Source organism: Falco peregrinus, chromosome 1, assembly GCF_023634155.1.
Source record: "Falco peregrinus isolate bFalPer1 chromosome 1, bFalPer1.pri, whole genome shotgun sequence".
NCBI lineage: Eukaryota > Metazoa > Chordata > Aves > Falconiformes > Falconidae > Falco > Falco peregrinus.
The window spans coordinates 127196030-127209581 of record NC_073721.1 but is presented as its reverse complement, the minus strand read 5'-3'; the positions used below and the strand labels follow the sequence as shown (position 1 = coordinate 127209581).

Below are 13552 nucleotides of genomic sequence, written 5' to 3'. Positions count from 1 at the left end.
TGAGGTTGCCGCTGCCAGAGCTTGTGTGCCCCACCCCGTTCCCCCTCCCCAGGGCTGCAGCTCGAGACTCAGCCCTGGCTCACCTGAAAGAGGTGTGAAGGGGCAGGGGGTTCCCCAGGGTGCTCAGGGGACCACGATGCCCTTCCCGTGGGCAACGCAATAACCATGTCAGGGCACCCAGCAGCAGGGCGGGGGGAGAACTGCTGGGAAAGAGCCCCTCATCACTGCCTGAACTGAATTTTATTGCAGCCATTTGCTTCATACTCTGGTTTTCAGCCACAGCAGCAAGGACAAGTCTGATACCACCAAGCTGCAAGACACCCCATCACCCAGCCTGAGCAGGCAGGGCTCTCACCCTTTGCTTGTCGGGGTCCACAAACCGAATGCCGAAGTAGTCTTTCTCCAGCAGGTTCAGGTGGTGGCAGAGAAGGTCGAACAGGTACTGGCCCTTGGCATCTCTCTGCAAGACAAAGAAACTAATTTACAGAGTGGCAGGAGGAGGGTGGTGAGGCAGAGGAGCTGGGATATGCTGGGTGAGTGAAGGGTCTGAAACTTGTAAAGTGGCAATGAGGACGGTGCAAAGCCCACCAATTTCTTGGTGCTTCACCAGCAGTATTTTCAGCTCAGAAACCATCTCCCATCCCACCTGAGGGGCAGCCCAAGAGCAGCAGGACCCCCACAGCGCACCAATCCCCATTTCCATCCAGAGACCTGTGGCTCATGCCCAGGTGGGATGCTGAGGCTGCCCAGGGCTCAGCAGGAGACCGCGGCATCAGCCAAAAACCATGGCCACTCGGACAACAAATGTGCATCCAGGCGGCTCTAAGGCAGTGCTGCGGAGGCAAAGCTGCCTGGATGGAGCATACAGTGAGAATGCAAGCGGGGCAGAATGGCAACCACCCCAAACATGTCCTGAATGTCACAAAACACCCAGGGTGTTTTAAAAGCATAAAGAAAGCCGTGACCAAGGTCAGAGCCTGTCTGGGAATCGCCTTGCAGTTCAAGCTGTAGTGAAGCGTTAGGCAGGGAAGCTGTGAATTCTGGGGTCTGTTTGCCTGGCCTGTGTTTTCAAGCAGACAGATCAGCAAGGTTGCAGCTTTGCTGCTGTTGTGATCCCTCTTGGACTCCCTCCCCATAAGCATGACACAGGCCACCATCAGCTCATTACTTTTCCTCTCTTAAACAGTCTCTCCCTGGTCCGCCACTACAGCATGAGTCCAGTGCTGACCTGCCTATTTTCAGCATATTTCTTCTGTGCCCTTTTCTGCTATTGAGCTTCTAGGAAAAAACCTTCCCCCTTCCTTGTTCCTGGGGCTCTTCATCGCTGTGGCAGAGGGACTCTACAGTTTTACACTTTCTCCAGGCCCAGCCTGTGCTGCCAGACCCCCACAGCTTTACAAGGTCCTATGTGCCAGTACAACTGACAGACAGCACTAGACTGAATGTTAATGGGGAATTTAGAAGTATCATCGTTATAAAATTTGATAAATCTCAAAATTTTTAAAACTTTCCTTTCCAGCGCTGCAAAGACTGAAGCACACACTTAATTCTGGTGCTTGAGCTGTTCCACAGTGGTGCTGGCCCCAGATGCCGTGGTCCTTCCTGCATTCAGTGTAAAAATGCAACACCCGAGAGAGCTGGAGGTGTCAGGACTCTGGTGACACCCACTCACAGCCCGTGGGGGTCACTGCTGAGGAAGGGCTGTGCATCCCTTATGTCAAAAAGATCACCACTGCTTTAACCAGAAATAGTTTTCTTACCCACTAAAAGTTTGGCATGGCATCAATAAGCCAAGAAGAATATGGAGTTACACCAAGGCTCTTCTGGTTTAATGTTTCCTTTGCTCCCCAGAATTGTACCCCAATGGCCACAGAGCCCCCGTCACAACAGACAATTTATCACAGCAATGGTATTTGCCCAGTCCAAGTGTACAGCTGTGCAATGCTGCATACTGAACTCCTTATAAGACAGCCATTTAACTACTCCAAATCTGATCACTGTAAGTAACATTTCGCTCACGGATAAGAACCCAAAACCACCCAGACAATTCATGAACCTCCCATAGCACCCATCCAGGGCAGTGGCTCTGCACCAAGCAGAGCTGTACCTCTGCGGTGGTCTGACACCGAGGCTCAGTGCTTGCTGAGAGTGGGGTCCTCAGTCTGTGTGAGGTCTGGGATCAAACCCAGTAATTTATGTATTTCCGAAAAGCTTAAGCCAGGTGACATAGCCCTGGGAAACCCCCTCACCTGGGGCCAGAGAGGGAGAAGAGATAAAATTCTTCAGACCCTGTCTCTACCCCTTTATGGCAGAGCAAACAGCACGCAAGTACCCAGGCTGACAGGGAGGCACCGGAGGATCCGGCCCCTCAGCCTACCAGCCATCCCTGCTGCCTGCCCTCTGCCAGGTGCTGGCATTTGCAGGACCCTGGAACGACTGTGCTGCAGGTGATGGACACCTCCTTTACCTTGCAGTTGATGGGGGACCTGCTATACAGCACCGTGTCTCAGCAGATCAAAGGCTGCTCCTGACAGCTGTAGATGCCTCCTTCAGATAACACAGGTTTCTGTTTCCCGACAAAATACATCTAACTCAAGAATTATCCGATCAAATATTCAGTCAGCAAACACAGGCCCTGCAATCAGGGATGGACACACACACACACACCCCCGGTCTGGCATTAACCCCTTCCTGGGGCTTAGTACTGCATAGTAAGTGTGTCTGCATTTTAAATAAACAGTGCTTCATTCAGAGTTACGAAGTTCAGGCTGCAATTATTCAGCTGCTGAAGTGACTTGCGCTCGGTGCCAGACTTGGCAAACACCAGGGCAGCAACAAGGCAACGCGACGCTGTGACACCCAGACAGTGCTGCCACCAGAGCAGCAGAGCAGGGGCCATCCTGGTCCCAAGCTGCAAGCTGTGCCTTCGCAGGCAGCCGTGCAGGGAGAGCCTGTCCTGCTCGCTCTGCTGCTGCAGCACTGGCGCTCAGCCAGTGGCGATGGGCTGATGGAGCGTCTTGGGCATACCCACGTAGAAGTCAGCAGGAGAACTGGCTGTGCGGCACAGAGGGAAGGGCTGGGGGGGATGTGGGGTGGGCAGTGCCCGCTCCAGCTCCAGATGAAACAGGAGGAAGGGGAAGGACAGACAGCCCCTGTGCCAGGGGGAGCAGCAGAGGGGAGACCCCAGTGCTGCCCAGTGAAGCTTGGCCAAGGGGCAAGGGATGCTCACTGGGCCCTGCTGCTCCCAGAAGATGATAGCCTCAACGCAATCACTGACATGAAACCTCCTCTGAAAATGCTGCTGGTGACTGCACCCCAACCTTCTCCCCAGGGCTACCGAAGTCATACCCCAGCCCTGCCCTTGCTCTATCTGCATCTCCCAGAGCTCTGCTCTTCGCTCATGGCATTGGCAGGGCAAACTCACCAAAATACCCAGAGGCAACAGAGAGGATGTGTCTGCTGCCTCTGAGGTTCATCCCTGCAGCCTTGGGCATCCCACCCCTCCAGGGCTGTTCCAAACTACCCCCAAGGCATGTGCTGATGTGCAAAGCCTGACAGCCCTGGGAGCAAGTCCGCGCTCTGCCTTCCTTCACTTCTCACTCACAGAATGGGGTGTGACTCACTCGGACACCAGCAATGCTTAAGTCAAGTCTTAAAAAGCCTCCTGTGGAAAATGTTTGATGGGATCTCCTTGGGATGTAGCCAAGGGCAGCTTTTTTATGCAACAAACAACTGACGCAATGTAAAACACACGAGAGCGGCAATCTGAGTGCTCGGGTGTGTTCAGATGTCTCTCCCCCTGCCCAGGGGCATGGACATGTTCATCATTCTCAGAAGCATCACACCTCTGCAGATTAAAAGAAATAAACCAAAAACCAGAACTCTGTTAGCCCTGTAGCCATGTCCCTGCAGGCTGCGCACACATGCAAAGGAAAACTGACTCCAGAAGAGCTTTGTTTGAGCAGATGAGATGACTGAGATGAAGCTGCAGCAGTTGGGTGCTCCCCATGAGAGCACCCTGATGCGGCTGAACAGGCTCTGCTCAGCATCAGCCACAGCAGCGGCTGCAGGACATGAAGCTCCCCAGTTCCATGGTTCCTAAAACCTCTCTGGGCCAATGAACAGCTCTGCAGCTTTGCTCTCAGATGCTGGGGGTAACAGCGAGGTTCCACTTTCCTGCAAGTGAACTCCCTGAAGAGATCACAGAGGATCCTCCAAGGAGCATCACAGAGACAGCTGCGTATGACAGCACATCTCATAGCTGCTGCAGCAGCAGCAGGTGCCATCGAAAGCCAGCGCTTGAGGGCAGCCACAGCCACATCTGTCAGCTCATTGCTTTGTCCTGAAGGCACCTGTGATGCCTGTGGGGCTGCAGCCCAGGACCAGCCCCAGCCCAGCCCCATCATGGACCAGCATCCTGCTCCAGCACCACAGCTCCTCAGGGGGACGCCAGGCACCAACCACCCCGAAGGAATGCAGCTGTGGACTCCAGGTGTTGTTCACAGGGCCACAAGGTTGTAAGGCACCCAAGACGATCAGCATCCTCCTGCTGGCCTGAGTGCCGGCATGGCACAGCGAGCCACCCTTGTGCTCACCTGGAGGAGCCCAGCCTTGCAGCCTAGCAGCAAAAGGCTCGCCGAATCTCATCTGGCTCATGTTGAAGTAAAACAGCACTAGGTTTTTGGACTCTGCTGTTAAAATACAGCAGAGCAGCCAAAATCCTGCTTATAGAGCTGGGGACGGCTGCTGGCTGGGCACCGCAGTGAATCCCAGCCTGGCTCAGCTCAGCTGACTCACGTTCTTCCCCAATTTATTACCAAGTTTCTAAGCAATTCTTCTTGTTGCAGAAATGGAGACTTAAGGCAGCTGTTCTGGGCAGAAATGAGGTGAAATAGCAGGAGAGCATTGAGAATGGTGCCATGAGAGTTTGCACAGAGGCAGCTGAAAGTGTTTTGCAGCCGCAGCACGGCTGGGGAGATGGGCTGGAGCTGTGAGGCAGCCGTCCTGCCAAACCCATTCCAGTCCTTGGGAGATGCTGAGACAGTAAACAAACAACTCCCTGCAGGCAGCAAGCCCTGCCAGCCGACGGGAACAACGCTCTGACAGAGTGGAGCTAAAGTTTCAGGAATTGTCTCTGCCTGTTCTCCTCTCCTGCATCCCCTTGCTCCTCCTCCCCAGGCCAGACAACAAAGCCCATCACTCACCCTTCCTATGTTGTCCAAATGCACTCAGCATTTGGAAAAAAAAAATGAAAGATTCCCATTCCCATACTCAAGATATCAAAACTGTATTTCAGCTGCAACCAGATGCAGCCTGCCCTGCATGCTGGACCCTCACCAAGCCACGTCGATGGTGCTGGTCAGCCGCCCCAGCTGCACAGGACAGCTGCCTTTGTTGCAGCCCTGCAGGCTCTGCACCAGCCCTGCAGGCTCTGCGCCAGCCCTGCATTGTGGCCATGCAGGATGGGCACCCATGCAGCAGCTCCTGTGCAGCCCAGGGGCACGGCCACCCCTAGGGCTGCCCCATGCTTGGGAAGCATCCTCAGATGGTATCCAGCAGGGACCACCCCGCACAGGAACAAGATGCCAGTCCACGATGGGGAGAGCAGACACATCGGGAGCAGGAAGGGTGGTAGGGACGCCAGGGCCACCTGTACCAGCCATGTCCCCTTTTGCACAGCTCAAGGACCAGAAACTTGGCGTTTAAGTGCAGCTGCTCAGCTCCAGCCTGAGCCAAAGGCGACTCCTTGGGCTGGCAGAGCAAGCATCCCCCAGGACCCCAACCCTGGCAGGGTTGAACACTCACCCCACCCCACCCCCCTCCCTAGCTCCCTTATGCAGAGACATTAATTTAATGAAGCCGGGAATGGGCAGGTCCCCGTCAGCTGGGAACGTGGCCATGGATGGTCCTGGGCTGGGTCCCCACAGCTGTAGTGCCCACCTGTTCCCACCCCAAGCCAGGTTCCTTCAGGCACCCCTCACCCACCACCCTGCTGCAGCTGCACCCGGGGGTGCGGAGCAAAGCACCAGCCAAGCTGGCCAGCATGCAATGGTCACCAGCACTGCTGGCCGCTGCTTGGGAAACGAGGTCGCTCATTTATGAGCCTGAATACAGATTTAGGTGCTGAACTTGGAAAACCGTGGCCTAGATTGTGCTTTATTAATAGGCTAATTGAGCCTCTGCGTGTATCATCCATCACTGTCAAATACAATCACTGCCCGGTACAGGCTGTGCGCCCAGCTCAGGTACAAGGGCACAGAATGGAAAGGAATACTGAAACCTGCCAGAATCCAAATCCCTTTTGGATTGTTCTTTCACTAAATAATAGCAATTTTTTCAATGTTATGGAAACAAGTTATTGTTCTTTCATTAAATAATAGTAATTTTTTTCAACGAGAACTGAAGCAGCAGCATGGAGCTTGAGAAGAGAGAAAGTGCAGCAGCATCTTGAGAGCAGCAGAACGAACACCCGAGCCTGGCTTGCCTATTAGGCACGAAATAACCTTCCCAGATCAGCTGTAACACGCATTAGGAAGGCTGGACTTCCTCCTGCATTATATAGAAAATAGTTACAACAACCAATTTTCTTTCCTTCCCATAGAAAAGATTACTTTGCAGGCTGAACTAAAGGGACATCTGACACAGCCACAGAGTTTAAAACAACTCACCACATAACAGGAACTGGAGTTGCATAAAGACATACTTGTAAATTATTCCCAATTAGACCTGAAGGCTTGGAACAGACACAGCTGCGGAGACACGTGCGCTCTCCCTTTCCCCTCTGCTGCCAGCAGTGGGTCGCACATCTGTCTGCTCCGCCCAGGACCCAGCCGGGCACGCTGCCCATGGCGCTGCAGCAACGTGGGCTGCTAATTGAACTTTTACGCTTAGGAAAGTCTATTACGGACAACCATTATGGAAAACACCGGAAGAAGCTGCAAAAGCATGAACCTTTCTAGCCAGATGAGAACAGCAGAGGGGATGATTTTGCAACCCCCAGCATCACACCCCTCCTCACCTCCCAGAGCCAGTTTTGCTGGGATTTGCTCCCGGCTCTTCTCCCTTTCCCTACCCATGCCCTGAATTAGCACTAACATCTTCACAATGCTTTCCTCTGCAGTTTTAACACAGAGCAATCTCCACAAAGGACAGATCAGACATCCCCCCCAAGTCCAAGAGAATATGATGGAAGTATAAAAAAAACCCGCAAATGGCATTACAGGGGGAAATGCCTTCTCTTTGATCTAACTTGAATTAAACATATTCTAAATTAATCATTATAAGTATGTCTTTCAGGAAATTATCTGCACTGTCTTTACAAATCACAACTTAAAAAAAGCTCTCTATTGCATAATATCAGCTTAAATATTCTATGTTTTGATCTTTATAGGTTCTTATAAAGTAAGACTTTATCTGTATTAAGGTTTGCAAATTTTTGAGGTCAGCCTTTCAGGGTACAGCAGTCTAATGGAGAGACTATTGCCGGCTGCACCGTTAGCAATCCCTGCTTGCACACACCAGGAACGCCACATGCCAAGCTCACTTGCACCATACAAAGGTAACTGCCTCCGAATACTAACACCTGCTAATGACTTTTCTCTGTCTTAAACTTCTGCGACATATAAAAACTTAAGGAATCATTGTTAAGCATAGTATATTCAGACATGTGGATGCCGTAGGGTGGCATATTTCTGTAATTAATTTCAATTGTGTGATTGAGCAGGACAGTAAGGAGCATTCCCAGTGGAGGCTGGTTTGCAGAGGCAGCGCAGTGGCTGTGCCAGGAGCCAGCACGGCCATGCTGATGCTGTGCTGCTGGCTGCTGCTTCCAGTGCAGAGCTGCAGAGGATAACATGGATTGCCAGTCACTTGTGACGCACCACACTGAATTGTTCCGATTCATAATAGTCCCTAATTTTGCCTAGTCTTGTGTTAAATGAGATGAAGATGTGCCATTGCTCGCAGAAGGCTGCATTACGGCACAGGCAGGCAGAAAATCTGCAAACCTTAATTTTTCTGTGATGGTCCCTGCAGCCGCATCATACATTGCCCCGAAACACAAAAGAAACCAGAATGGGTTTGGGTCTGCAGGGCAGCGTGGGGTAATGTCCTCGAGGGTCTGACCCCACTCAGCTCGGCTCCCACATCCTCCCTCACACCCGATCTTGTCCAAGGGTACTGGGATGTCACTCGGACCAGACCTCATGGCACTCCCCATTTCTATGGGATCTCCGGAGCCCCAAGCACACCCCAGTACCCCCACTCACAGCCTTGCTGGACCAACCGAGCTCATTAGGGCAGCAGGTGAACTTTGAGGACAGGCTCTGGGACAAGACCCTTGTGGGGCTGAAAGGGCTCAGAGGTGTACATTGCCTTGAGATACAGCTACATGCACTCTTGACAGGGACCACAGCAGCCGCGCTCAGCTGCCCTGCATCCATCCAACCCCCTTGCGCAGCATGCACAAAGCCCCCCTGGGGACACCCCACGGCCATCCAGCCCCACGCACATGTTGCTGTTCATGAGCTCATCTGTGTCCGTGGGTGCAGGCTCAGCCCTGCTGTGCCAGCCTTGCCTGCTGCTGGCCAGGGAACGGCAGTGCCTGGCTGTGCTCCCCTCCTGCTGCCCGGGCCAAACTGGGGTGCGCTGTCCTGCACAGCAGAGGAGCTGGCTGAGGAACAAACCCTGGGAGGGGGATGCTGCCATGGGAGAGAGGAGCAATGCTGGCTCCGGGAATCCATCGCTACCCCATGCCACTCCTCACAAAACACTTCAGAGCTGTCCAGCTCTGCAGCATCTTTATGAGGTACCCGAGAAGCATTAACATGTCAGCAACAGCTTAATACAGAGATTTACTGCTCTCTGCTTGGGAAGGAGATAGGTGCATCAGTGGCCTGAGGAACAAGATCTTCCAGGGAGTTTTATGATCCCTTTTTATGGGGGAGACAGAAAGACAGCACTGTGCTGATGGCAGGGAGATCCTGCCAAGATTTTCCAGTGGCAAACACACCCATCCCACAGCTCAGTGATGGGAACCTCACTGTGCAGACTGCAGGGTCTGCTTCTCAGAGCTCAATGAACTTCAGTTGGGATCCATCTGGCCCTAGACCTGCGGCATGGCAGCAAGGATGCTGCCAGCCCAGAATCGTGGTCCCCCTTCCTGGCACAGTGCAGAGGAGCCCCAGAGTGCTTTGCCATGCCGAGCGTCAGCATCTGTAAAGTTTTCTAATATGAAAAGTGCAGAATGCTGGAATTTGGCACCCATTACTGCAAAAAAAGTTTTGCGTGATGTACTGCAAAACCGAAACAAGGTTTCTGCAGGGAGATAAGCACCTCCAGCACTATCAAACAGAAGAATCCCAGATATTTTTAAACTTAAAGATTAAAAGTAACCTTGCATTCTTAGCTTTTTAAGCTTCTCAGCCAAAATTAGGGTCATCCATAACCCCCCAAAAAAGAGATATTTAAAAATAGCAGCTCATCTACAAATGAAAGGTGTGCCTCACGTTAAGCAGGAGCATTCCCGGTCCCACGAGCACAGCAGCTCATGCCCCAGCCATGCTCCAGAGCTGTGAACCTGCTGCAGCAAGGGATGGCTTTGCATTTCAGGATGAGGCCCAGGTCTCTCCTAAAGGCTTACTTGTAGAGAGACTGGTAGCACAGCTGCTCTTTTTAAACCATTTCCCATGTGCAATGACAATTTTTTTTTCACTCCTGCTTCTTAATCAGGTATCACGTGGCATCAAGCCCAAAGCCATATAAAAGTGTAATAAGCTAAGCTCCCCCATTAGCCCAATAAGCTCCCAGCACTGCCACGCAAACCTGCCATCCCCACAACCAATGCCAGACCAGTAAAACCAGTTTCCATGATGAGGTGGAGCACAACCAGCTCCTTCACCAGCCTGGCACCTTCCCACAGCCAGCCAGCCCTGCCAATGACCCCATGCACGGGGACGTCACGACACATCTGCTGGAAAACCCTCATCAGCAAACCTTAAAAGCACTTCTTACAAGGGGAAGGCGAGGGTTGGGTACCATGTACTCACTCCACTGTCACCTCACCCAGCGGTCTTGTGGCATAGGACATCTCAGAAACCCCCCAGAGGGCAGGGTCTACCTGTCTCCTTCAGTGAGCAAACCTCTGCTCTGAGATACGAAACAGGCTGGCTCATGCTTCGCTGGGCTCCTCACAAAGGTCCTGCCCCAGCCAGGAGCCCAGAGCCAGCAGAGCAGCCAGTCCCAGGGAGGGGACGATGGCAGGGGCAAGCCCAGTGAAGCAGCTGATCCCCCCAGCCACTGCGTTCACATCACAGCCAAGGCTCTGCAAAGCAGACGAGCATGAGCTGCAGTCATAGGGAGATGCTGGAAGTATACTCGCTCCAGACTGAAAGAAAAAGCAGGAGATTATTTGCATTATTCAAGTAGGCTCGATGCATGCCTTGCATGGCAGAGAAGCTCCTGGGAAGCATTTCTCACAGTCATGGGCTGCAGGGCTGCTGGGAGCAAAACGGAGGGGCTGGAGGCCTTCTGTCTCCTGCCCGGGGAAAAAGGAAAATATGTCAGCAGAAGCTGTGGGGCATCCCACATCGCCCTGTGAGCAGGGGGAGAGAGACAGGTCGGATGGCCAGAGGCACAGACAAGTTCAAAGCTGCTCGGCGTGGGCTGGGAAAAGCTGGGGAGCGGTAGTGACAACTCTGCTGGACCTCAGCCTGATCAACCACCCCAGAGAGTCACCAGAGATCGCTCCAAACTACATAATAGCAGATTCCCTCTTGTGTAATAATTTTGCCTTTCCTTCCATCATGCAAACTGGTGGGCACCTCTCCTCTGCTGCTCCAGCAGCTCAAGGCAGAAAGGGGGTTCAGAGCCCCAGGCAGCCTGTCTGACTGGGCTTGCACCCCCAGTGCCTGGGCAGGGCTGGATCGGCTCCATGGATGTGGCCAAAAAGGACTGGTGAGGGGCAGGACCAGGGCTGAAGAGGGGCACCAGGGCTTTGCAACCTGCCAGGCTGAGCTCCCCATCAGCCAGCTCCAGTTCAGCCATTTACAGAGCATCACCCTCTCCTGCCAGCACATGGCTGGGACCCCAGTGAGCAGCAGCACCCCAAGCCTGTGGGACAAGGGAGCCCAATCGGCCCCAGGGCTGCGGGAAAATGCCTGTTCACCCAGAGCAGCACCAGCCACCGCCAGCCCCAACCCAACCTTGCCAGATTCCCAGCCCCGTCACAACGTTTGTGCTTCTGGAGCTGCAACAACAAATTCCCCACAGCCGCTCCACGGATTAAGCACAGGATTTACAGAAAAAATAGCAGCAGCTGAAAGTTGCTCCTTTCTGCACTATTTGGTTTAGAAATCGCATTGTGGGGCTGGCCATTCCTCCCTGCTTCCTGAGCTTAAAGGAAGATTATTTTTTAAAGGAAACTGTCAAAAAAGTCTATTTTACAAAGTGAAGTTTAAGCTTAAGTCTCTGGCAGCAACATCTGAGCTGGGAGAGATCAAAGACCCACCAGCTCCACTGCCAACATGAAGAGATTTTCACTAGCAATTTGACTGCAATAGTGTCGCTTAAATGCTTCATTTTCAAAATTCGGCATTGTATTGTACAAGCCTGGGATTTATTATCCCTCGGACAAAGTTAATGTTCACTTTGCAGACAGGGCAAAGTTCTCCTAACTGACAGCTCTCTCAGCCCTCAAAGTAAGCCAGTGTCTCATCTGAACTAAGGTACAAGGAGGAAACGAGCGAAAATATGCCTGAGTATTCATTTCTAGACAGGGAACAAGCAGCTCAGAAAGCTGTGACTGTGCCTGGAGCAGAGTGCTCATGCCTGCAAGCCTCTAACAGGGTGCATTATCTGCAGCAACCCTTCCCTCCCTACAGCCCCCCAAGGAGGCACAGTGGGGGGGCAGCCTCAGCACCAGCCTGGAAGGTCCCCCCCCACCAATGTGAGCCAGGTGTCCCCCAGGGGAACGGCACACTTCCCAAGAGGGCAGGGCACCATGCAGGTGTTGCACCATCTCCTGCAGGTCCTGAGCCCACCCTCCTGCAGTCCTGCCCTGTCCCCCACTCCCTGACCCTGCTCCATCACCACAGAAAGAAGCATTTTTAATATTATCACCCACTATTCTGATTTATTATTACTGGCTATTTTGCTACTATTACATCAGCTGATGCACTTGCTCCACATAAGCAGGGCACTGGGATGTGCACGGCACCGGACCTTGCTGCTGCGAGGAGGGGAGTGGGGTCACCCACCCTGCCCACAACACCTTCAACCCAAACACACGGAGAAGCTGGCCAGCAGCGAGAGCTCAGTAAAAGGCTGCCACGCTTGAGTGTGCTGCAGGCTTAAACCCCTCCTTCCAGAAATGATTTCACAGCACCAAGGAGCCCCAGTGCCATACAAAGCCCCGGGAAGGTGCTCTCCGAGCCACTGGTGAAGCCAGGACTTCAGGAGGGCATCAAGGGATTGTTCCCAGGAATAGTCCCTTGGTTTCTGAGAAGACCCAGTGGGCCATGAGCCCTGAACATGAGCAGCCCAGTGCAGAAGGGAGGAGAGGGGTCAGCACGGGCACATTTCCAGCCAAATCTCCAAGCCCCAGGCTGGTACCCAGCTATTGCAGTGATGCCAACCCCACTGCAGCAACTGGGAAATGATGGAGGGAAAAGGGCAAGAGGGGAACAATTTTTCTTGGGGGGACACAGTAGACTGCTTCTAAAGGCAGCCGTAGCATGGGTGGAAAGGAGGATAAAAGGCTACGGAGAACCAGGACACGCAGACCCCAAGGAGCATCAGCCCTCAAGGGCAACAAGGTGCTGGGGATGCACTGCCACCCAGACCTGAGCCATCACACCCTGCCCCAGGCCACCTGGTGTTTCCATACTTGCCAAACAAACAGGTCTCCATGAAACGCATCCCAAAAGCCCTTTCAGCAAAGGCAGCAACAGAAGCAGAGTTACCTGATGAGCAAATGGCAGCTGCGAGCAAGAAGCAAAGTGGGAAGTGCAGAACAGTGTCTCAACAGCCCCAGCTCCCACCTGGCCCCACCGCACACTGCAGCCCACCAGAGATTTGCTGCCACAGCCCACGTCACCTTGCCCACCAGAGGAGACTCAGAGTAAGGAAAAGGGGGTTTACATAACACTCAAATGTAATCCTGTTATATTTATAGCATATGCATTTTGGTATTAATTCCCTGTTATCTGTAATCCTTCTTCCTAGCTGACACAGTAATTTCTGTCTTCAAGACTTATCTGGGGAGTTTGCTCCAGAAGTTTATAAAGCTTTTGAGAAGTAAAGTTCCTAATGAAGTGACTCTTTGAGACTTAAACTCCAGATTATCGATTCCTTGGTTTAATCCACAAGCAGGTTTTTAAAACTTTCAACATGTTGGCATATGCAAAAGGTCCTTCACGGCTCTCCGTCACGGAATTTCATCTAGTGATGTTTCTCCTTACATCCCCATTTAGGGAAGAGTCCACTGCAGGACAGCAATTTAGCATATTTTAAAATCCTTTAATAATCCCTGGGATTTACCCCCCCAGAATGCAAC

At 52.7% G+C, this 13552-nt stretch overlaps 1 protein-coding gene across 4 annotated transcripts in view; it reads right to left on the bottom strand.

Moving 5' to 3' along the window:
• The window catches only part of FRMD5 (FERM domain containing 5), a 111879-nt gene that overhangs the window by 27330 nt on the left and 70997 nt on the right, over positions 1-13552 (bottom strand). For all 4 annotated transcript variants that reach the window (XM_055817344.1, XM_055817353.1, XM_055817347.1 and 1 more), the window contains exon 2: positions 356-460. In XM_055817344.1, the coding sequence (XP_055673319.1) occupies positions 356-460 (105 nt within the window). The remainder of the gene's footprint in view (positions 1-355; positions 461-13552) is intronic.